The 25,871-nt window shown below is 43.1% G+C and overlaps 1 protein-coding gene across 1 annotated transcript in view; it reads right to left on the bottom strand.

The window, feature by feature from the left end:
- PAX4 (paired box 4) overlaps positions 1 to 25,871 on the bottom strand; it is a 215,832-nt gene that overhangs the window by 27,313 nt on the left and 162,648 nt on the right. Inside the window, exons 5-7 of the mRNA XM_069765445.1 lie at positions 11,697 to 11,843; positions 2,132 to 2,214; positions 871 to 949 (exon numbers count right to left, since the gene is read on the bottom strand). Of these exons, the coding sequence (XP_069621546.1) occupies positions 871 to 949; positions 2,132 to 2,214; positions 11,697 to 11,843 (309 nt within the window). The remainder of the gene's footprint in view (positions 1 to 870; positions 950 to 2,131; positions 2,215 to 11,696; positions 11,844 to 25,871) is intronic.

The following is a 25,871-nucleotide window of genomic DNA, read 5'->3' as shown; positions in this document are numbered from 1 at the left end:
TCCTAGGTCATGGGTCTTCCAGCAGGACAATGACCCCTAAAATACTTCATGAAGAACCTAGAAATGGATGGAAACAAAGCACTGGAGGGTTCTGTAGTGGCTAACAAGTAGTCCGGATCAAAATTCCATTGAACATCTGTGGAGAGATCATGAAAATTGGTGTTGGGAGAAGGCACCTTTCAAATACAAGCAACATGGAGCAGTGTGCAAAAGAAGAGTGGTCCAAAATTCCATATGAGAGATGTAGGAAGCTTGTTGATCGTTATAGGAAGTGACTGATTGCAGTTATTTATTCCAAAGGGTGTGCCACCAAATATTAAGGTTGAAGGTGCAAACAATTTTGTCTGGCCCATTTTTGGGGTTTTGCATGAAATTATGCCCAATTTGTCCTTTTCTGTCTGTGTTTTTGTGTTGTTCTAATACACACAAAAGAAATAAACATGTGTATAACAAAACATGTGTAATTGCAATAATTTTCTTGGAGAAATACTTCATTTTCTGGAGCAATTTTAAGGATGCCAACACTTTCAGCCAGGACTGTATTTGTCATTGACTATTAATTTACCAGGGTTCATGGCAGCTTAATCCTTCATAGAGCATTATGGGATTGAAGGGTTTGTCTGCTTTTGACAATCCCAACTTGAAAGAAGAGAACCTTGGCAATAAGTTAATCAAACAGTATACACCTGCTGGGACCCCCTAATTATTAATTGGACCAGCTCTCCACTCTGCCCAACAAATGAGGATCCTAAACATGAAACCTCCTCTATCAACTCAAAATCAACTAGTTGAGTATTTAAAAGTGACTAGACAAAACTTTTAATAAGCAGAAATCAAGTATCTAATTATCATGAAATAAAAGGCATCTACCTTCATCTCCTGATAGCTTTACGTCTCTTTTAATTTTTTCCTCACGTCTCCACTTAGCTCTCCTGTTTGAAAACCAAATCTTAAGGAAAAAAAAACAGTAAAAGATACCAATACCAGTAGTTGACATCAATATAGAGGTTGTCCGGTACTTTAACATTGATGGCCGATTCTTAGACTAGATCATCAGTATCTGATCACTGGCACCCCCAACGATCAGTTGTTCTCAGCGCTGACGCATCCGGAACTGCATAGTTGCGGAGCTATACAGCACAACTCCATTGATTTGAATAGGCGAGAAGGTGCAATACCTGGCAGAGGCCACTATAGAGTTGATGTAGCAATGCTGTGCAGCTCCGCAAATGAGCAGCAGTTCTGTCCGCCATCGCTGACATCGGGACTAGCTGATCGTAGAGCACGTCGGGTGTTGCACCCCCACGATCAGAGATTGATTAAGTATAACCCATCAATGTTAAAGTCACGAACAACAGGTTTAAGAATTATACTTTAGAGGATCTTACAAAATATACTGTCCTTCTGATGAAGAGTCTGTGACATATGACACTGGATAGGCATTCAATAATATATTAAAGACCATGGCATTGTTAAGTTACGGTGTTGAAAATTACTTTATTGATACGTTAGCGTGTCATGTTCAGTGGTACCACATTTTACAAGATGGACAATGTTTCAGTCCATCCAGAAATTGGTAACGTTCTGTTAGGAGCGGTTTAGTTGAAGACTCTTGCTATTCATTTCTATAGTAAAACGACTTGCTGTTCACATGTTCAGTCTTTTGACTGTTTTTTTCCACTTCAGGATTTAAAAAAATGACTGGTAGGAAAAAAGTGCATTTAACTTCTTTGAAGCATCTCCTGTGGGAAAATACTCCAAATTAGGCACTGTCCAATCAAAAGACTGAAAAAACCTCTTCAGGCAAAAACTCTACAATAATGATTGAAAAAAAGGTCTTAAAAGTGATTCAGGAAATCTTAAACTTTCCCCGAAAACTCCCCAAAGAAGGAGTGTTTCCTGATGAAGTTTCCACTATAAAAACTGATGTTTTTGACCATCTCAAAAAAACTGTGTGCACATAACCTTACGGTATTTCGGTATGTCCAACAGGTGATGTTATAGAGTCTAAGTCCTCTTTTTGTCTGAAGAGGCAATTTGCATATTGTGTTTCTGGTAAGATTTCACAGACACTACTCCACTGACTACAATGTATACAAACATTAATATGCCATGAAGTATATAAACATACTCTGATGGTGACTTCAGGGAGGTCAGTGTCAGCGGCAAGCTTCTCCCTGGTGGCCAGGTCAGGATATTGAACATGTAGAAACTCTGTTGGCATAGAAAAGAAGAGGATAGACAAAATCTATAAGTGTTGGAGTACCACAGTCTTTGATGTATACTTTACATTACAAAACCAAATATAAGAACATGTCATGAATTTTACAGTATACTAAGCTGGCATTCCTATAAGGAAACAATACAACAAACAAAAAAGCCAAATAAATAGCCAGTGTACACATAACTTCTGTATATACCCGATATACTGTACCTTGCTATCCACCTTACATTCACGTACTCTAAATAAAAAAATCATACAGTTTAATCTCTCCCTTTCCTTACTACCTTTCTCTAATTTTTAAATACTTTTCATGCTTTAAAGGTGTTTTCTGGGGATTTACAAAATTTGTTCTTGAGAAAAAAATGTTTTAAAAAGAATAAATTACTATTACCAATTACATCTTCCATTGTTAAGGCGGTAATTGTGATTCGTACATCATTCGTTACCAGTCTACCACACATAATCCCAAAGGCCAATGATTGTGTACATCGGTATAGTGAATGATGTATGAAACATTATCACTTTAAGGGCTCGCTCACTCTGGCGTATAACATGGTAAAGTGCTCTCTCATGTTTTATCGGATAGTATTCAGTCCAATGTTATACTATGGAGCAGTGGGGTACTCGGAGCCGGGCCCTTCGGTTCTCAAGAGGGATGTCATGGTGGCTGACCTGGTCCATGGCCCTAGGGGCGTCCGTTGATAAAAGAGGGAAAGGTCTTTAAAGGGGAAATGTTCGTGATGCCACCTATGGTATTCGGTCAGGGTGACCGACGCTGCTTAGGGGTCCGCTGGGGCGATGTTATGGCAGCTAGATGGTATACCTTCCCACAGTTGAAGTATATCCCCAGGGCTTCCCGAAGTGTAGATGTGGATGGTGTGAGGCACAGTGAAGAACGAAGACACAAGGGTGCAGTCTCTTTACCTTTTTACTGAAGGCTTCAGCATCCACAGTCCAGAGCACCAGATCACAGGATAGGCAGAGTCCGGCTGGTCTGAAGGCCAATCCAGAGTCCCCTTATCCAGGTGGAAATCAGTAGCCTTCCTCTAGCGCCTAGGTGTTGTAGTACCTCCCTGCTGTGCGTCTCGGTAAGGTCCTCACAACTGTTGTGGATGTTATGTCTTTCTCTCTCTGTGCCCCTGATGTTAAGGATAGGACAAACCCATATGACTGATGGCCTGAGGCTTTTTACAGGGACTCTATCACGCCCCAGCCCCCACAAGTTGCCACCGTGCCTCCTGGGTGTAGGGTCGGGCATCTAATATGGAACTAGCTGTCCTGCCGATCTCTGGAGCCAGGCTTGGAGACGTGTTATGAACTGGTGGTTTAGGAGCAACATGGGACGAGCTCTGAAGGAGGTGGTACCTGTACTAACCGCAGTCCCTTAGCTCAACACAACACTAGAAGTAGCCGTGGGATGCTCCTGTCACTCCCTAGGCACCTCGTCACAGCCTGAGAACTAACTACCCCTAAAGATAGAAACAGGAAAACTATCTTGCCTCAGACAAAATCCCCAAAGGATAGATAGCCCCCCCACAAGTAATGACTGTGAGTGGAGAGGGAAAATACATACACAGAATGAAACCAGGATGTAGTACAGGAGGCCAGTCTAGCTAGATAGATAGGACAGGATAGAATACTGTGCGGTCAGTATTAACCCCTTTACCCCCAAGGGTGGTTTGCACGTTAATGACCGGGCCAATTTTTACAATTCTGACCACTGTCCCTTTATGAGGTTATAACTCTGGAACGCTTCAATGGATCCTGGTGATTCTGACATTGTTTTCTCGTGACATATTGTACTTCATGACAATGGTAAAAATTATTTGATAGTACCTGCGTTTATTTGTGAAAAAAACGGAAATTTGGCGAAAATTATGAAAATTTCGCAATTTTCCAACTTTGAATTTTTATGCAATTAAATCACAGAGATATGTCACACAAAATACTTAATAAGTAACATTTCCCACATGTCTACTTTACATCAGCACAATTTTGGAACCAAAATTTTTTTTTGTTAGGGAGTTATAAGGGTTAAAAGTTGACCAGCAATTTCTCATTTCTACAACACCATTTTATTTTAGGGACCACATCTCATTTGAAGTCATTTTGAGGGGTCTATATGATAGAAAATACCCAAGTGTGACACCATTCTAAAAACTACACCCCTCAAGGTGCTCAAAACCATATTCAAGAAGTTTATTAACCCTTCTGGTGCTTCACAGGAATTTTTTGAATGTTTAAATAAAAATGAACATTTAACTTTTTTTCACAAAAAATGTAATTCAGCTCCAATTTGTTTTATTTTACCAAGGGTAACAGGAGAAAATGGACCCCAAACATTGTTGTACAATTTGTCCTGAGTATGCCAATACCCCACATGTGGGGGTAAACCACTGTTTGGGCGCATGGCAGAGCTCGGAAGCCAAGGAGTGCCATTTGACTTTTCAATGCAAAATTGACTGGAATTGAGATGGGACGCCATGTTTCGTTTGGAGAGCCCCTGATGTGGCTAAACATTGAAACCCCCCACAAGTGACACCATTTTGGAAAGTAGACCCCCTAAGGAACTTATCTAGAGGTGTGGTGAGCACTTTGACCCACCAAGTGCTTCACAGAAGTTTATAATGTAGAACCGTAAAAATAAAAAATCATATTTTTTCACAAAAATTATCTTTTTGCCCCCAATTTTTTATTTTCCCAAGGGTAAGAGAAGAAATTGGACCCCAAAAGTTGTTGTACAATTTGTCCTGAGTACGCGGATACCCCATATGTGGGGGTAAACCACTGTTTGGGTGGATGGGAGAGCTCGGAAGGGAAGGAGCGCCGTTTGACTTTTCAAAGCAAAATTGACAGGAATTGAGATGGGACGCCATGTTGCGTTTGAAGAGCCACTGATGTGCCTAAACATTGAAACCCCCCACAAATGACACCATTTTGGAAAGTAGACCCCCTAAGGAACTTATCTAGAGGTGTGGTGAGCACTTTGACCCACCAAGTGCTTCACAGAAGTTTATAATGCAGAGCCGTAAAAATAAAACAAAATTTTTTTTCCCACAAAAATTATTTTTTTAGCCCCCAGTTTTGTATTTTCCTGAGGGTAACAGGAGAAATTGGACCCCAAAATTTGTTGCCCAATTTGTCCTGAGTGCGATGATACACCATATGTGGGGGGAACCACTGTTTGGGCACATGGGAGGGCTCAGAAGGGAAGGAGTGCCATTTGAATGCAGACTTAGATGGAATGGTCTGCAGGTGTCACATTGCGTTTCCAGAGCCCCTAATGTACCTAAACAGTAGAAACCCCCCACAAGTGACACCATTTTGGAAAGTAGACCCCCTTAGGAACTTATCTAGATGTGTGCTGAGCGCTTTGACCCACCAAGGGCTTCACAGAAGTTTATAATGGAGAGCCGTAAAAATAAAACAAAAATTTTTTCCCACAAAAATTATTTTTTAGCCCCCAGTTTTGTATTTTCCCGAGGGTAAAAGGAGAAATTCGACCCCACAATTTGTTGTCCAATTTGTCCTGAGTGCGCTGATACCCCATATGTGGGGGGGAACCACTGTTTGGGCGCATGGGAGGGCTCGGAAGGGAAGGAGCTCCATTTGGAATGAGGACTTAGATGGAATGGTCTGCAGGTGTCACATTGCATTTGCAGAGCCCCTAATGTACCTAAACAGTAGAAACCTCCCACAAGTGACACCATTTTGGAAACTAGACCCCCTAAGGAACTCATCTAGATGTGTTGTGATAGCTTTGAACCCCCAAGTGTTTCACTACAGTTTGTAACGCAGAGCCGTGAAAATTAAAAAAAAAAATCTTTCCCCCCAAAATTATTTTTTAGCCCCCAGTTTTGTATTTTCCCGAGGGTAAGAGGAGAAATTCGACCCCAAAAGTTGTTGTCCAATTTGTCCTGAGTACGCTGATACCCTGTATGTTGGGGGAAACCAACGTTTGAGCGCATGGCAGAGCTCGGAAGGGAAGGAGCGCCATTTGGAATGCAGACTTAGATGGAATGGTCTGCAGACGTCACATTGCGTTTGCAGAACCCCTAATGTACCTAAACAGTAGAAACCCCCCACAAGTGACCCCATATTGGAAACTAGACCCCCCAGGGAACTAATCTAGATGTGTTGTGAGAACTTTGAACCCCCAAGTGTTTCACTACAGTTTATAACGCAGAGCCGTGAAAATAAAAAATCTTTTTTTTTCCCACAAAAAATATGTTTTAGCCCCGAGTTTTGTATTTTCCCAAGGGTAGCAGGAGAAATTGGACCCCAAAAGTTGTTGTCCTATTTGTCCTGAGTACGCTGATACCCCATATGTTGGGGTAAACCCCTGTTTGGGCACACGGGAGAGCTCGGAAGGGAAGAAGCACTGTTTTACTTTTTCAACGCAGAATTGGCTGGAATTGAGATCGGACGCCATGTCGCGTTTGGAGAGCCCCTGATGTGCCTAAACAGTGGAAACCCCCCAATTATAACTGAAACCCTAATCCAAACACATCCCTAACCCTAATCCCAACAGTAACCCTAACCACACCTCTAACCCTGACACACCCCTAACCCTAATCCCAACCCTATTCCCAACCGTAAATGTAATCTAAACCCTAACTTTAACTTTAGCCCTAACCCTAGCCCTAACCCTAGCCCTAACCCTAGCCCTAACCCTAGCCCTGACCCTAGCCCTAACCCTAGCCCTAGCCCTAACCCTAGCCCTAACCCTAGCCCTAACCCTAGCCCTAACCCTAGCCCTAACTCTAACCCTAGCCCTAATGGGAAAATGGAAATAAATACATTTTTTTAATTTTTCCCTAACTAAGGGGGTGATGAAGGGGGGTTTGATTTACTTTTATAGCGGGTTTATTAGCGGATTTTTATGATTGGCAGCCGTCACACACTGAAAGACGCTTTTTATTGCAAAAAATATTTTTTGCGTTACCACATTTTGAGAGCTATAATTTTTCTATATTCTGGTCCACAGAGTCATGTGAGGTCTTGGTTTTTGCGGGACGAGTTGATGTTTTTATTGGTAACATTTTCGGGCACGTGACATTTTTTGATCGCTTTTTATTCCGATTTTTGTGGGGCAGAATGACCAAAAACCAGCTATTCATGAATTTCTTTTGGGGGAGGCGTTTATACCGTTCCGCGTTTGGTAAAATTGATGAAGCAGTTTTATTCTTCGGGTCAGTACGATTACAGCGACACCTCATTTATATCATTTTTTTATGTTTTGGCGCTTTTATACGATAAAAACTATTTTATAGAAAAAATAATTATTTTTGCATCGCTTTATTCTCAGGACTATAACTTTTTTATTTTTTTGCTGATGATGCTGTATGGCGGCTCGTTTTTTGCGGGACAAGATGACGTTTTCAGCGGTACCATGGTTAGTTATATCTGTCTTTTTGATCGCGTGTTATTCCACTTTTTGTTCGGCGGTATGATAATAAAGCGTTGTTTTTTGCCTCGTTTTTTTTTTTTTTTTTCTTACGGTGTTTACTGAAGGGGTTAACTAGTGGGCCAGTTTTATAGGTCGGGCCGTTACGGACGCGGCGATACTAAATATGTGTACTTTTATTGTTTTTTTTTTTTATTTAGATAAAGAAATGTATTTATGGGAATAATATTTTTATTTTTTTTTTCATTATTTTGGAATATTTTTTTTTATTTTTTTTACACATTTGAAATTTTTTTTTTTTACTTTTTTACTTTGTCCCAGGGGGGGACATCACAGATCAGTGATCTGACAGTTTGCACAGCACTCTGTCAGATCACTGATCTGATAGGAGTGCAGGCTGCTTCACAGTGCCTGCTCTGAGCAGGCTCTGTGAAGCCACCTCCCTCCCTGCAGGACCCGGATCCGCGGCCATCTTGGATCCGGGCCTGGAGCAGGGAGGGAGGGAGGTAAGACCCTCGCAGCAACGCGATCACATCGCGTTGCTGCGGGGGGCTCAGGGAAGCCCGCAGGGAGCCCCCTCCCTGCGCGGTGCTTCCCTGTACCGCCGGCACATCGCGATCATCTTTGATCGCGGTGTGCCGGGGGTTAATGTGCCGGGGGCGGTCCGTGACCGCTCCTGGCACATAGTGCCGGATGTCAGCTGCGATAAACAGCTGACACCCGGCCGCGATCGGCGGCGCTCCCCCCGTGAGCGCTGCCGATCGCATATGACGTACTATTGCGTCCTTGGGAAGTAAAGCCCACCCCACATGGACGCAATAGTACGTCTAATGGCAGAAAGGGGTTAAAAACTACAAAAATCCACACAGAGTTTACAAAAATCTCCACACCTGACTAAAGGTGTGGAGGGTAAATCTGCTTCCCAGAGCTTCCAGCTTAACTGAATTAATCCATACTGACAAGCTGGACAAAACATAGAAAGCACAGAACGAATAAGTCCACAACCTGTGGACAGAAAAGAGCAAGCAAGGACTTAACTTTGCTGAACTGGTCAGGATAACAGGGAAATCCAAGAGAGATGTGAATCCAACCAGGAACCATTGACAAGTGGCACTGGCTGAAGGGAAGAGCCAGGCATAAATAGCCGAGCAGAAAGACAATCAGTGGAAGCAGCTGCAGACTGCTAAATCCAAGGAGCAGCCATACCACTTAAAACCACCGGAGGGAGCCCAAGAGCAGAACTCACAAAAGTGCCACTTACAACCACCGGAGGGAGCCCAAGAGCGGAATTCACAACAGAGACGATGACTCCCTCGGTGTTCTGGCTACCGGCTTCTGCGCCTCAGAAGGGGGCAGCCTTTTACAGGGCAGAACTCCTTCTGGTTTCCTCTCTTTTTTGCTATGACTTCATTTCTCACTCTCAGCAACACAATTCCCTTCAATGTCTCTTTCCTTGGATTGCTGCCGCACGTGGGGCAGGCGCAGCTCCGTGGCCTTCTATCTAGGCCTCTGTCAGGATCCCACCCCTGTCAGGGACCAACTACCTGAGAGGAGCTCAGATAGCAGCTCACTGGGTGAAGCCCAGCTCACTTCTCTCTAACTTCCTGTCCAGACTACCAGTTTTACCTAATTGTGAGGAGTGCCCTAATAGATAGAAGCATGGCTCCCCCTGGCGGCCTGGAGTGTGAAGTGTGTTGTGTGGTTTGTGATACCTGGTAAGGTGATCTCCTTTATTGCCTTCAGACGTAACATCACTCCCCCTGGTGGAAGAGCGACATTAATGCAACGACCAGGACAATGTATATATATATGGATTCCTCCTAATGCATGTTTATACACTGCTCAAAAAAATAAAGGGAACACTTAAACAACAGAATATAACTCCAAGTAAATCAACCTTCTGTGAAATCAAACTGTCCACTTAGGAAGCAACACTGACTGACAATCAATTTCACATGATGTTGTGCACATGGAATAGACAACAGATGGAAATTATTGGCAATTATCAAGACAACCTCAATAAAGGAGTGATTCTGTAGGTGGGGACCACAGACCACATCTCAGTACCAATGCTTTCTGGCTGATGTTTTGGTCACTTTTGAATGTTGTTTGTGCTTTCACACTTGTGGTAGCGTGAGATGGACTCTACAACCCACACAAGTTGCTCAGGTAGTGCAGCTCATCCAGGAATGCACATCAATGCGAGTTGTGGCAAGAAGGTTTGCTGTGTCTGTCAGCGTAGTGTCCAGAGGCTGGAGGAGCTACCAGGAGACAGATCAGTACACCAGGAGACGTGGAGGGGGCCGTAGGAGGGCAACAACCCAGCAGCAGGACCGCTACCTCCACCTTTGTGCAAGAAAGAACAGGAGGAGCACTGCCAGAGCCCTGCAAAATGACCTCCAGCAGGCCACAACTGTGCATGTGTCTGCACAAACAGTTAGAAACTGACTCCATGAGGATGGTTTGAGTGCACAGATGGGGGTGGTGCTCACAGCACAACACCGTGCAGGACGCTTGGCATTTGCTACAGCATACCAGGATTGGCAAACTCGCCACTGGTGCCCTATACTCTTCAGAGATTAAAGCAGGTTCACACTGAGCGCATGCGATAGACGTGACAGAGTCTGGAGATGCTGTGGAGAGCGATCTGCTGCCTGCAACATCTTTCAGCATTACCGGTTTGGCAGTGGGTCAGTAATGGTGTGGGGTGGCATTTCTTTGGAGGGCCACACAGCCCTCCATGTGCTCGCCAGAGGTAGCCTGATTGCATTAGGTACCAAGATGAGATCCTCAGACCCCTTGTGAGACCATATGCTGGTGTGGTTGGCCCTGGGTTCCTCCTTACTACAGGACAATGCCAGACCTCATGTGGCTGGAGTGTCAGCAGTTCCTGCAAGATGAAGGCATTGAAACTATGGACAGCCCGCCCATTCCCCAGACCTGAATACGATTGAGCACATCTGGGACATCATGTCTTGTTCCATCCACCAATGTCACGTTGCACCACAGACTGTCCAGGAGTTGGTGGATGCTTTAGTCCAGGTCTGGGAGGAGATCCCTCAGGAGACCATCCGCCACCTCATCAGGAGCATGCCCAGGCATTGTACAGTAGGGAGGTCATACAGGCACGTGGAGGCCACACACAATACTGAGCATCTTTTCCTTGTCATGAGGCATTTCCACTGAAGTTGGATCAGCCTGTAATTTGATTTTCCACTTTGATTTTGAGTATCATTTCAAATCCAGACATGGGCAGCCCAATCTGCAGACCTGAACCCCAGTGAAAGCCTCTGGAATGTAATCAAGAGGATGATAGATAGTCACAAGCCATCAAACAAAGAAAAAGTGCTTAAATTTCTGTGCCAGAAGCAGTGTGAAAGACTGGTGTAAAGCATGCCAAGACGCATGAAAGCTGTGAATAAGAATCATGGTTATTCCACAAAATATTGATTCCTGAACTGTTCCTGAGTTAAAACATTAGTATAGTTGTTTCTAAATGATTATAAGCTAGTTTTCTTTACATTATTTGAGGTCTGAAAGACCTGTTTGTTTGTTTTTTTAATTTTGACCACTTCTCCTTTTCCTAAAAGAAATACAAAATTTATTGCTTGGAAATTCAGAGACATGTTGTCAGAAGTTTATAGAATAAATGAACAATTTACATTTTACTATATATAAAATTGATTGTCTTATATACATATATATCAAATAGTCTTTTGTTATGAAATAACCCCCCTTAAAACCGTCATCACAATGAATCGACTATATGTAGTTACATTAATATCTGCATATGCTGAATTATACCTAAATTACTTTTCCTCAACTTCTGCCTCTTGCTTCCTTCAAGTGGCTATGATAATACACTGTGATATCCTTGAAAGTACACTATAAAAACGGTGTAAGTACCCCCAGGTCATGTGCACCCTGTAGAAAAAGTGCTAAGCATTTAGAACCTAGGATTTAACATTGGCAACATTTATTGCATTTGCAAAATATTCTGTCTGGAACAAGGAACATACCAGTATTACTTTTATAATTTAATATACTTGACTAATAGATTCCCACCTCTTTCAAGAGTGTCCATTTGCTCTGTAGAAAAAATGGTTCTGCTGCGTTGATTGTGGCTTTGTGGTGATGCAGTTGACACAGCCTCAGTGTTACTTCCACATACATCCTCATATGGAGCTTTCACGTTGGTTACATCTATCAAACCTACAAGGAGAGCCTCAATAAAATGTTTGTTTATGCTTCTATAATGTTAAAATGTGTCAAATGCATGTTTCCAAGAAAAAAATATTGAGTGCCATGTTCGATAAATTCAGTGACATGGTACTCACTAATGTTTTACTGAAACACAGAACAGAGTGAGCACTTTCCTCTAAGCTCCTAATGTAGACAGTTTGACACAAGTCAAAATTCTTGTGATGGTTTCCAGGCTCTAACTAGGTTTTTGTGTTGTATAATGTTTTTAAAAACTTTTTTCCTTTTTTATATTACAGACTTTGTCGATAAAAAAAAAGTAATCTTACAATTTTCCAACTGGCCACTAGGGGGCCATATTAGACTCATACTTCCTGTCCTTTCAGGAAGAGTTTTCAGCAAGTTCCTTAGGGTATGTGTCCACGTTCAGGATTGCATCAGGATTTGGTCAGGATTTTATGCAGGTGAAATCCTGACCAAATCTGCACCTGAGGTCACTGGCAGGTCACCTGCTTTGTCCTTGCGTTTTTTCTGCAATGTAAGGACATGCTGCGTTCTTAAAAGATGCGCCACATGTGCGTTTTTGCGGGTCTGCCGCATGCATCTTTTAATGCATAGTGGAGACGGGATTTAATGAAATCCCCTCCACTATGCTGTAACATCTGGACGCTACGTTTTTGACGCTGCGTCTCAATGCAGCGTCAAAAACGCAGCGTTTCCTGAACGTGAAAACATACCCTAATAAGTAGAGGCAGGATTACAATGACAGGTAAGTCCTCTATACACAGCTGATAACACGGGATCCACCAATCACGATAGGCAATTTCACTGCTCCCTCCTGTTCATCTAACCTTCACAATGACCTTTACACGTGCTCATTAGATGCTTCAATACAAAGATAGTGTCAGAGCCAATTTTATTTTAATAAATGCTGTGATGTCACTGTCTCTTTAAAGAAAGGATTTGACCATGATTAAAACATTTGGTAAAATATGAATGAGCCAGCACAAATCTCACCTCCTCTTGATTACTTATACTTCTTAAGGCAGGGACAGAGACACTAGCACTGATTGGGTGCAGGACTCACGCAGTATAACAACCTCAGGTGAGCACTGGGAACACGAGTGGTGACTCCACTGGAATGGCGCCAGCACCAGAGGGGAGTATAGGTTCTTTTTTTTTTTAACGGGTACAGACATTCAAATTGAAAAAGGGTTGTCTTAGTAGTGGACCACCTCTGTAACTGTCTTGAGCATAATATTTCATGAAAACCATGCTAACCTGAAATATATTAGTAAAATTATCTGTACCATAGACTATAGATTGCTTACTGCAACATTATTTATTCATTTTTTATTCAAAGCAGCTATCTAGGATTTTAAAATTGAAGGTTTATCTTTAGATTAGTAACAAAGCAAAAAATCTGTATATAGAATGTGAGTCATACAGATGATCCCATTAATAATTAATCATAACAAAGCAAAAAAGTGGAAAATAAAACATAACTTTTAATACACTAAAGTCATTAAAATCACGTCACCCAAGTGAATATATATAAAAACAGAAGGGCCAAGTCTCAACCATATGTGATGGATTAGAGATACAAATGAGCCCAAAATAGGATTAGTAAAATTCCGACAGTGATTGCGGAACCTCTATTACTGAGACAGGGATCATAAGGTGCTGTACCCAGAAAAATGAGAGACAGCACCAATCCCTATATCCTCAGGCGCATACATAGACAATAAACAATTTGCTTAGCATGTACTGTAAGGGTACGTTCAGACTAGCGTTGTGCTAGTGTGTGTCGGCGCCGCGTCGGACGACGCAGCGGCGACGCACGCGTCATGCGCCCCTATGTTTAACATGGGGGACGCATGCGTTTTTGCTTGTTGCATTTTGCGACAAATGCGTCTTTTTTGCCGCAAGCGTCGGACCAAGAAAACGCAACAAGTTGCATTTTTCTTGCGTCCGATTTTCGGCAAAAAACGACGCACGCGTCGCAAAATGCAGCGTTTTTGCGTGCGTTTTGCCGCGTTTTTCGGTGCGTTGTGCGTCGCCGACGCAGTGGCGCACAACGCTAGTCTGAACGTAGCCTTATGCTTATTGTAACTTTAAACAGACTTAAAGGAACGGTCTCACCAATTCCATCAGGCAGGCAAAGGAGCACCAGATGTTTCCATGTCAGATAAACACCCGGGTAAAGCAGAGATGACAATCCCTATGTCAATCCCTATGAGGCTAGCAGTAAGCTATCCCCAAAGCTCCTGCCCTTACAAGGGCAGTCCACAGCTACCCCTGTATGCACATGCCCTGCACTCTCCCTTTCTTGTCGTCCCGACGCGTTTCTTCCAAGCTCAAGTCATCAGGGGACCTGCTTGTATAAGGAGGTGTTGCTAAGTGCTGGTAAAGGAGGGACAAAAAGTCCTGCCACCCTCTATGCTGTCCTGATTAGGCCAAACAGTATCAGATTAGTGGTGGTCTATATTTACAACACCAATTCGTACCTTGTTTACTTGAGTTTTCATTGGCTGTAAGTCATAACCATCAACATCTACTATATAATTGTCTAAGGATCACTTCCGTCTGTCTGTCTGTCTTTCTGTCTGTCTGTCACAAATATTCATTGGTCGCGGCCTCTGTCTGTCATGGAAATCCAAGTCGCTGATTGGTCGTGGCAAAACGTCCACGACCATTGCCACGACCAATCAGCGACGGGCACAGTCCGGTGGCAACATGGCCGCTCCTTCCTCCCCGCAGTCAGTGCCCGCTCCGTACTCCCCTCCAGTCAGCGCTCACACAGGGTTAATGGCAGCGCTAACGGACCGCGCTATGCTGCGGTGTAACGCACTCCATTAACGCTGCTATTAACCCTGTGTGACCAACTTTTTACTATTGATGCTGCCTATGCAGCATCAATAGTAAAAAGATCTAATGTTAAAAATAATAAAAAATATAAAATAAAAAATCGTTATATACTCACCGTCCGTCGGCCCCTCGGATCCAGAACAGGTCTTTCCCGCTCCTCGCGATGCTCCGGTGACTGCTCCATGCATTGCGATCTCGTGAGATGATGACGTACCGGTCTCGCGAGACTGCTACGTCATCATCTCGCGAGACCGCAATGCACTCTTGAGACCGGAGCGCGTAAGGAGCGTAGGTAAACGCTTCCTGGATCCAGGGGCCAACGGAAGGTGAGTATATAACTATTTTTTATTTTAATTCTTTTTTTTAACAGGGATATGATGCCCACATTGCCATATACTACATGGGCTGTGCAATATACTACATGGGCTGTGCAATATACTACGTGGGCTGGGCAATATACTACGCGGGCTGGGCAATATACTACGCGGGCTGGGCAATGTACTACGCGGGCTGTGCAATATACTACGCGGGCTGTGCAATGTACTACATGGGCTGTGTAATATACTACGTGGGCTGTGCAATATACTGCATGGGCTGTGCAATATACTGCGTGGGCTGTGCTGTACACTACGTGACCTGTTTTATACACTACGTGGCCTGTGTTATACACTGCATGGCCTGTGTTATACACTACATGGGCTGTGTTATATACTGCGTGCGTGGGCTGTTATATACTACGTGAACTGTGTTATATGCTATGTGGGCTGTTATACACTCCGTGGGCTGCACTCTATACTACGTGGCTGTGCTATATACTCCGAAGGCTGTGTTATATACTACGTGGCTGTGCTATATACTACGTGGCTCTGCTATATACTCTGTGGGCTGTGCTATATACTCCGTGGGCTGTGCTATATACTACATGGCTCTGCTATATACTACGTGGCTGTGCAATATACTATGTGGCTGTGCTATCTACTACGTGGGCTGTTATATACTACGTGGCTGTGCTATATACTATGTGGCCGGCCGCGAACAATCAGCGACAGGCGCAGTCTGGCAAATCCTGTGTATTCAATGTATTATTCTAAAATCTTCATAAATAAACTATATACATATTCTAGAATACCCCATGCGTTAGAATCAAAACTTAAAACAAGGATGAATTCTCATTGCCACACAATAAAAGAAAAAAGAATAGATCTACCGGTGGCCAAACATTTTTTGTAGCCCTGATCACAGCATCATGGACATGAAATTGCTCTTATTGAAAGATAACAAATCTCACAGAGAGAAGAGTCTGAGAGTATAAATTTATGACAACCTTTGAAAAATATTTAGAATTGAGAGTCCTCAGTGGTTGATACCTATTAGTGGCTAACTGAAAGATGGTAACAAAGTGCAAGCTTTCGAGACTACACAGGTCTCTTCATCAGGCAAAGACTAAAAGAAATTCTAGAGAATCACATATTTATGCACAACATAAACACCACACTGGCTAACACGGTACCAAGATATATATCTTTCCTGTGACAACCTTTGACACATTCAGAGCAGGAATAAATTTGTAGCATTGACTTATGTCTGTCTACATCAATTATAAAATGTGCTCCTCAGACCTGTGGGGGCATCAAACCCCAGACCAGACCTCAACCAGAGGACAACAAAACTTTCACACTCCTTATCTATGACCTGCTCCAATATGTACTGTAACAACTGTTTCCCACATTGATAGTTCTGCCTTACATCACTATTCTAGGTCCTGTTATGTATAAATATGTGACACTTGAGATTTTGTGTTATTCTATGCCTGATGAGGAGACCTGAGTAGCCTCCGAAGCTTACTATTTGTTACCACCTTTTCAGGTATCAATACTGAGGACTCTCAAATATTAATATTTTTCTATCTACTGACTAACACAGTACAAATATATATTTGTCCTGGATATATTTAAGGAATTCCAGTGCAAATGTTTTTATATTTTTATGTCATACTCTGGTCTCCCTGGTTCGTCACATATTTTCAAGGTCTCCATACCATCAAACAACTTGTGGCGTGAATAGGGGTCAACAGCAAACCCCCAGTTCGCTTACACACACACTCAGAGGTACCGTAACTGGGTACTTTAGGACCGCAATGCAAACCTCACCAGGAAAGGTCCCTTCCAGACATAATGTTCCTTCACTTAATGGTAAAGTTAAGTTGATATGATTTACTTTTACTGATAGTCAAAACTGCACTGATATCTTCTTTTTGTTAGCATCGTTTTTGAAACACCATTTTGCTTCTTAGAATCTAAGAAGAGTTAAAAGTTTAGCAGCAATTTTTCATTTTTCAACGAAATTTACAAAATCTGATTTTTTTAGGGACCACATCACTTTTTAAATAATTTTGAGGGACACATATGTCACGCATCCCTCAAAGTAGTAATCAGTATCAGAATGGATGTATTGTATAATGCTTTCTGAAAATTTAAACTCAATCTCTAGCCATCATGCCTTTATGGAAAATTCTTCTTTGGTATACCGACACATGTCTTCCATATCGCTAGTTTTGTCTCTAAAAAGCTAAGTTAATATTTATACCATTGTACTGGACGAGCTCTAAAACAAAATTAGATTAGAATCACTAAAAAGATGTCTACCTAACTGTAAAGTAATTTACCTAAATCTTCCTTATGACAAAACATTTTTTCCTCCGAGGTGTAGTAAATTAAATTCAGGAATACATTTTCTATATATTGGAAGTAGGCATCTTCATAAAGAAAAATATGAAGGTAGTCGTTCCAGCTCCTAAAACAATTTCTTTATTCTTGGAAACATAAAACATGACAGACGGCAGTGTCCTCTTTACATTTGGATAGGCACACTAGGCACTGGCGGCTAAGAGACGTGTTTCGATCCTACTGACTGTGGATCTTTGTCACATCTTGATAAAGAAGTCATAGACCCCTCCTTGACCTTCAGTCAGTTCTAAATAACTATAGCACCCTATGATTCTCAGAAAATTGCTCCTGTACAGTTATGGTATCCATTTAACATGTGCAAACCTGAACAAACATGATTTGCACAAGATGATTGACTTTATTGCAATTAGTTCGCATGTATTCAGCTATGTAAACATACAAATGTGTACCATATGCTAGGTATGTTGCTGCAATCAGTACTGGGCAAATAGCACGTGCGGCACAATTGAAAATCTATTGTTCCGTAAAATGTTTTGTAAATATAAGAAAAGGTTGAATACACATGTAGATGATCAGCATCTAAACAAACTGGACCATGATGGAATACAACGGTAAACATTGTTACTTTGTAGACACCCTTATTTTATTTTTTTGCAGGAAAAAAATAGATTTTTTTTTTAAAAAATTCCTGAATGAAATCATTTGTAGATGTAGTCAAACAGTGTAGAGATCAACTGGAACATATTGGCAATTATTCTCACTTTCCCTTAAATCCTGTCTTTTTAAAAATATCTCTATACCATATATCATCTCTACAGGTGCGCAGAGGCACAGGGGTATATGGAGTACATGAAGTGCTGCTGGAATTCATTCTGAAACAGATCTGCCACTGTGAGCATAGCCAAGATGAGAAAAGAGACAAATATCATGTATGATTGGAGTAAATATATATATGACATTAAGTGGTATATTCCTTCTCTATTTTTCTAAGTTAGAAGTCAGAGAGATGTAACAATACTAGTGAGTGTGAGATAGGTTCCACCTTTAGGGTATGTGCACAATTTGCAGTAGAAATTTTTGGCATGAAAAACGTAGCAAAAAATCAGTGCGATTTTCATGCATTTTTGACATGGTTTTTTTGCATGTGTTTTTGATGCATTTTTCCCTATTCGTTTGAATGGGTGAAAAACTCTGCAAAAATATTGAAAGAATTGACATGCTGCAGATTTAAAGCTGCTTCAAACCAGCAAGGAAAAAGTAAGCATTGTGTGCCTGAGATTTCAGAACTCTCATTCATTGTGCCGATACTGTAAACTGCAGCATTTTGATAAAGATGTTTGGAGGAAGAAATTTCAGCTGCAAATACTTAATATGTGCAGATACTCTTCACATTTAGCTTTTTTGCAGCATTTTTTATGCAAATTAAAAGCTGCTTCTACAGTACCGGCAAACCTATGAGACCTCAGAAATCTCATGCACATGCTTGTTTTTTTCCTGTGGGCATAAAACATCTTGTAAAACATCAATAACAGCAATACAGTCTTTATTTTATGATATTGTTGGGTCAAACGTGACCTCAGCTCCACTCGGTTGGAGCCCTGGAACAAAGAGTCCAAGTTCCTTTAATATGGGTCCATCTGACCCTGGTCCCTTGGCTCCTGGGACCCATAATAAACACCAACAGATTAGGCCTGTGGGCCAGTCCTTTCCTGCTCCAGGTAGCCAAACACAGGTAGTTATTTGAAACACATGGCCCCGTGGCCCATTTAGCAACAGTTCATTTATTCCTGACCCGGCTCGCTCCTCGGGTCCTCCTGCACAAGTTTTCACCCCCTTCCTACTTTTAGTGGAGTATTGTCCCTTAGCAACAACAGATGGGCAGCTTTTACCAGGGAACAGTTCAGGGCTAAAACAGTTCAGTTCACTGACCCGCAGAAAAGGAACTGAGCGGCACTCGATGTGTTAATCTTCACAGGCAGTAAAGGTACCGTCACACTTAGCGACGCTGCAGCGATACCGACAACGATCCGGATCGCTGCAGCGTCACTGTTTGGTCGCTGGAGAGCTGTCACACAGACCGCTCTCCAGCGACCAACGATCCCGAGGTCCCCGGTAACCAGGGTAAACATCGGGTAACTAAGCGCAGGGCCGCGCTTAGTAACCCGATGTTTACCCTGGTTACCATCGTAAAAAAACAAACAGTACATACTTACATTCAGCTGTCCCTTGCCGTCTGTTTGCTGCACTGACTGCTGGCCGCAAAGTGAAAGCAGAGCACAGCCACAGCGGTGAGTCACCGCTGTGTGACTCACCGCTGTGCTGTGCTTTCACTTTCACTTTGCGGCCAGCAGTCAGTGCAGCAAACAGACGGCAAGGGACAGACAGCTGAATGTAAGTATGTACTGTTTGTTTTTTTACGATGGTAACCAGGGTAAACATCGGGTTACTAAGCGTGGCCCTGCGCTTAGTTACCCGATGTTTACCCTGGTTACCAGTGAAGACATCGCTGAATCGGTGTCACACACACCGATTCAGCGATGTCTGCGGGGAGTCCAGCGACGAAATAAAGTTCTGGACTTTCTTCCCCGACCAGCGACAGCACAGCAGGGGCCTGATCGCTGCTGCCTGTCACACTGGACGATATCGCTAGCGAGGACGCTGCAACGTCACGGATCGCTAGCGATATCGTCTAGTGTGACGGTACCTTAACAGTGTAGGAGAAGTCTCGGCATAAACTTCAAGCCACAAGTCTATGTGTTTGCAGATGCCGGGTGGTGCTTAGCATATAAAGCAGACAGACTTTCCAACTTGTTAAATAACAAAAGATGCAGCACTCACCAGATTCTTGCTGAAGATAGTGTCCTTTATTCGCTTAATGCGATGTGAGACATTATGCGGAGAGGCGGCAGGAAAGAGGATTGGGTGCGGGGGAGAGGAGAAGGACTACGGCCGTTTCACGCAAAATGCGCTTCCACGGGTCCAGGCACCTGGACCCGTGGAAGCGCATTTTGCGTGAAACGGCCGTAGTCCTTCTCCTCTCCACCGCACCCAATCCTCTTTCCTGCCGCCTCTCCGCATACTGTCTCACATCGCTTTAAGCGAATAAAGGACACTATCTTCAGCAAGAATCTGGTGAGTGCTGCATCTTTTGTTACTAAAACAGTTCAGTATTTAAACCAGTCCCATACAGTCCATTCCCATTTCCAAGGGTGATTAACCCCTTCAGGGTTCAGTCCTGTATTCCAGCAGGGGGTACGCAAACGTGTGGAAACAAAACTTGGATGAGGAAGGGGGAAAACAAAAACACGGTCTCTTATTCGTGACCGTACTGGTCACCACTGACACCTCAGTCCTGGTGCCGTACTGGGCTCACTGCCCTCTCAGGAGATGCGGAACAGTCTCTTATACATTTTTTCACTCAGTGCAACTAGCACGCTCAACTTAAATTGATCCTTACAATCAATAGACCCAGCATTAATGTATATTTTGTCTCGGGCTCCGTCTTCCTGGATGCACCCGTACCCCTTTGTAGAACTAAAGTACGCCTAATCACTTATACCTCATGGAGAACGGCGTTAAAAGTTAAATAAAACCAATTCTTTACATGCTGTTGATTTTTCATTCTGCCTCCCAAAGATCACAGTAAGACTCGGCACTCGGCGTTGAGCACTTACACTGGGGTTTCTGTGAAAATCTCTGAAAAAATTATTAAGACGGAACCCTTGGAGAAGATTCCCTATATTGAGGCAGATGGAGGCACTGTGGATGCCGTCTGGCCTTTGATCCGGGGGTGTCCATCTTTTTAGGCGTGCATAAAAGTGCCATTGGCCACAGTTTTATGCACTTCTGAATAGAAGGATACTGCTGAACAGAGGGCAGACGACGCCTGGAGTAACTATGCTGCCTGATTATAGTGAATGGATCCCTCGGGGGTTTCATTTGAATCAAGTCACTGAGAGATTTAGATAGAAACCTCAAAGTAAGTGCTCAGCATAGAGTGCCAGATAAATGTGATCCCAAACGTTATGTAAAATTGTGACGCTATTCACTTCTCACGGCCAAGCCATGAGTCAGAGTGGTCAAGGGGTCCAAGGTCAGAAGCCATGAGGGTACATCATAAACAAAGCATAGTCAGGTAACAATCTGAGGTCAGAGTTCCGGGAGGATAATGGATCAGAGCTGAAGGGGTTAAACAGTCTGGCAGTCAGAACAAAGTCCAAGGTCAGGCAACAGATCAAACATATAGAACTCAAGGCACAGAGAACAGAGCAAAAACCTCACAAGATGAATGTATGTCAGGCAGTGTTCTGGGAAACTCAGCTCAGTTAAGAAACATGGCCATTAAGTGGAATACTGAACACATGAGATAGCCGACGCCTCACAGTCTCAGATTGGATAGTTGAGCTGTCAATCAACACACTAACAGCTCAGCACAGCACACCCCTGTACCAGATTGGATGGCCAAGCTGTCAATCACAGTACTGGCAGCTTCAGTACACCCCTATAACAGATTGGACGGCCGAGCTGTGAGTAACTGCATCCCAGACAACCTGAGGGGTGGAACTGTGACAGTACCCCCTCTTCTAGGGGGGCCACCGGACCCCCAGGCTTCTCAGGAAATTTTAGATGGAAGGCCCTGACTAACCGATTGTCCTTCACATCTCTAGCAGGGACCCAGGATCTCTCCTCTGGTCCATATCCCCACCAGTGGATGAGGTACTGGAGGGAATTACGGACCCTCTGGGAATCCACAACCCTCTGAACCTCACATTCCAGGCCACGTCTACAGAAATCGGAGGAGGCGGTAATGAAGCAGACAATGCAGAAGGGATATACTCCTTTAATAGGGATACGTTAGGGATGCAAAGGGATGGTGGAAGCTTTATCCTAAATGCCACAGGATTGACCACCTCTAGGATCTCATATAGTAACATAGTAACATAGTTATTAAGGTTGAAGGAAGACTTTAAGTCCATCTAGTTCAACCCATAGCCTAACCTAACATGCACTAACATGTTGATCCAGAGGAAGGCCAAAAAAACCCATGTGGCAAAGAGTAAGCTCCACATTGGGGAAAAAAATTCCTTCCCGACTCCACATATGGCAATCAGACTAGTTCCCTGGATCAACGCACTATCAAGGAATCTAGTATATATAACCTGTAACATTATACTTTTCAAGAAAGGTATCCAGTCCAATAAACGTTGGACCCAACTTCGCCGATGGCACTTTAAGTTTAATGTTCCTAGATGACAACCAAACCTTATCCCCAATCTTAAAAACAGGACCCACCGAAAGTCTTCTATCGGCTTTTCATTATTGGTGAATCTGAGCAGTCCCAATATTCTTTTGAACCTCCCTCCAGACATCCCCAAGTCTCTACACGGTGACCTCTACCCCACGGCACTCAGAACTAATCCTAGAAAATTCACCAAAATGGGGATGAAAACCATAATTACAGAAGAATGGCGAGGTTCCAGTAGATTGGTTTTCTCGACTGTTGAAAGCAAACTCAGCGAAAGGTAAAAATGAAGACCGGTCCTCCTGTCGCGCTGTCACAAAGCGCCTTAAAATATGTTCCAAAGATTGATTTATCCTCCCAGTCTGACCATTGGTTTCAGGGTGATAAGCAGATGAAAATGACAAGTCAATCCCTAGTTTATTGCAAAAAGCTCTCCAAAATTTAGACACAAATTGTACTCCCCTATCAGACACAATGTTCAGAGGGATCCCATGTAATCTTACAATATGAGGGATGAACAACCTCCATAGTGTCTCTGCATTAGGTAATCCAGACAAAGGAACAAAATGAGCTTGTTTGCTGAATCGTCAACTACCACCCAAATAGTAGTCTTCCCATCAGACAGAGGCAAATCAGTTATGAAATCCATGGACAAATGAGTTCATGGTCTTTCTGGAATAGGCAATGGAGCCAATTACCCAGCTGGCCAGCTATGACTGTCTTTGGCACGTGCGCAGATTTCACAAGCAGATATCCGTATGCATGGATGGCCACCAAAAAAGTCTAGTGATGGCTTTCCTTGTGGCAGTAACCCCAGGATGACCACTTAAAACGGAATCATGAAATTCCTGTAACACCCGCAATCTTAGTTACGCAGGCACAATTAATTTGGACCCTGGGGAAGTAGAAGGAGCCAACAACTGACCTTTATGAATCTCCTATTCCAGCTCCAAGGTTACCATAGACACCATAATACCCTGAGGAATAATGAAAGATGGAGGTTCTGGAGGAGAAATGGAATCTAAACTAAAAGATAAGGCATCAGCTTTCACATTCTTAGACCCTTGCCTGAATGTAATAGAAAAATTAAATTGAGAGAAAAACAAGGAGCATCTGGCCTGTCTAGGAGTTAACCTTTTAGCCTATTCAATGTAAGCTAAATTCTTGTGATCCGTGATCACCGTAACTGGATGAACCGCCCCCTACAAAAATGCCTCCATTCCTCAAAGGCCAATTTGACAGCAAGTAACTCCCGATTCTTAACGTCATAATTTCTCTCTGCCAGTGAAAATTTTTTAGAAAGAAAAGCTCATAGACGCAGGTTAGTCAGAGTTTTGGGCCCCTGCGATAAGACTGCCCCCACTCCGATCTCCGAAGCATCCATCTCCACAATGAACGGTTCTTGGAGATCAGGTTGGATCAGAATGGGTGTGGACATAAAATATTATTTTAATCTTTCAAAAGCCCTGATAGTGACCTAACCTTGAGATTCGCCACCATTACGTGTAAGGTCAGTAAGTGGTTTAGCAATTTGTGAAAACTCCTTGATACATTTTCTATAATAGTTGGCGAATCCCAGAAAACACTGCAAAGCCTTAAGATCACAAGGTTGAACCCAATCAATTATAGCCTGCACCTTGCCAGGGTCCATCCTAAACCCTTCTGCTGACAAGATAAACCCCAAGAAGAGATTTTCTGAACAGAAAAAACACATTTCTCTAATTTAGCAAACAGAGAGTTCACATGGACATGTTTCTGGTGAATGTCCAAGTCTGGCGAGAAAATTAGGATGTCATCGAGGTATATTACAACAAATCTTCCAACGCAATCAGAGAAAATATCATTCATAAAATTTTGAAACACAGCAGGTGCATTAGATAATCCGAAAGGCATGATAATGTTTTCAAACAGATCCTCAGACGTTAAAAATGCCGCTTTCCACTCATCACCCTTCCGGATGCGTATCAAATTGTAAGCCCCTCTAAGATCAAGTTTAGAAAACACCCTAGCCCCCAAATGCTGATTATATAGGTCGGGGATGAGTGGAAATGGGTAGGTATTAACCGTGAGCTTGTTTAGTTCTTGGAAATCAAGGCAAGGATGGAAACCCCCATCTTTCTTTTTAACAAAGAAAAATCCTGCAGCTACAGGAGAGGAGGAAGGACGGATATGACCCTTCCGTAAACTCTCGTTAACATATTCTTTCATGGCGGCCTGCTCAGGCTCCGACAAATTGTAAAGGCGAGCTTTTGTCAATTTGGTGCTAGGAATAAGGTCAATAGCACAATCATTGGGACGATGGGGAGGTAGTATCTCCTCCTCTTTTTCCGAGAACACATCTCTGAAGTCCTTCAGGTACCCCGGAAGACCCTTCAGACTAGCGGAGTATATTTGTACATTTTTTAGACATTTCTTAGAATAGTTGGGACTCCATTTCACAATCTCCTTCAGACACCAATTAATAACTGGATTATGAGTCGGTAACCATGGAAACCCCAGTACCAATCCAGCAGGTAAATTATCCAACACAAACCAGGAGATGGATTCAGAGTGGAGTGCTCCCACTTGGAGAGTGAAATACATCGTTGCTCTCTTGACCAAATTGTGAGCTATAATGTCTTGTCAAGTGCGATGATTTGAATGGGTCTTTCTAAACTAACTGTCCTTAACCATAACTTCAGAACCACTCCTGAATCAGTAAAGTTAGCAGCAAACCCACAGTCAATGAATGCCAATGTTGATAACACCTGGCTCTCGAAGGAAATCATCGTATTAATCAGTACTTTATCAGAGGAAGAAAAAGATACTTGGAAGTTTGGGTGACCTCCTCGGTTGTCACCCAGACTTAGACGTTCTCCTGATGGTTTGGTGGCTTGCGGACGAGTTGGGTAATTCTTAACAAAATGTCCAGAGAGACCACAGTATAGGTAGAGTCCCAGATCTTGTCTCCGTCTTCTCTCCGCAAATGAACCTGCTCTGGGGAAGTATAACATGCGGCCTGCTGTTCAGCATGTTTCTCACGGATTTTGCGGTCCATTTGTATGACCTGAGTCATGGCCTCCATCAAAGAACGAGGGATGTCGTGGAGGACTAGAGCATCCTTGAGTGTCTCGGAAAGGCCTCTTTGGAACTGGCACTTGAGAGCAGCATCGTTCCATAGAACATCGGAGGGCCACTGCCGGAATTCTGTACAGTAGTCCTCAGCTGTGCAACCCCCCTGTGCCAGGGTCATGATCTTAGCCA

Source organism: Ranitomeya imitator, chromosome 4, assembly GCF_032444005.1.
Source record: "Ranitomeya imitator isolate aRanImi1 chromosome 4, aRanImi1.pri, whole genome shotgun sequence".
Taxonomy (NCBI): domain Eukaryota; kingdom Metazoa; phylum Chordata; class Amphibia; order Anura; family Dendrobatidae; genus Ranitomeya; species Ranitomeya imitator.
The sequence above is the reverse complement of the archived record's forward strand: the minus strand, read 5'-3'. Positions and strand labels throughout refer to the sequence as shown.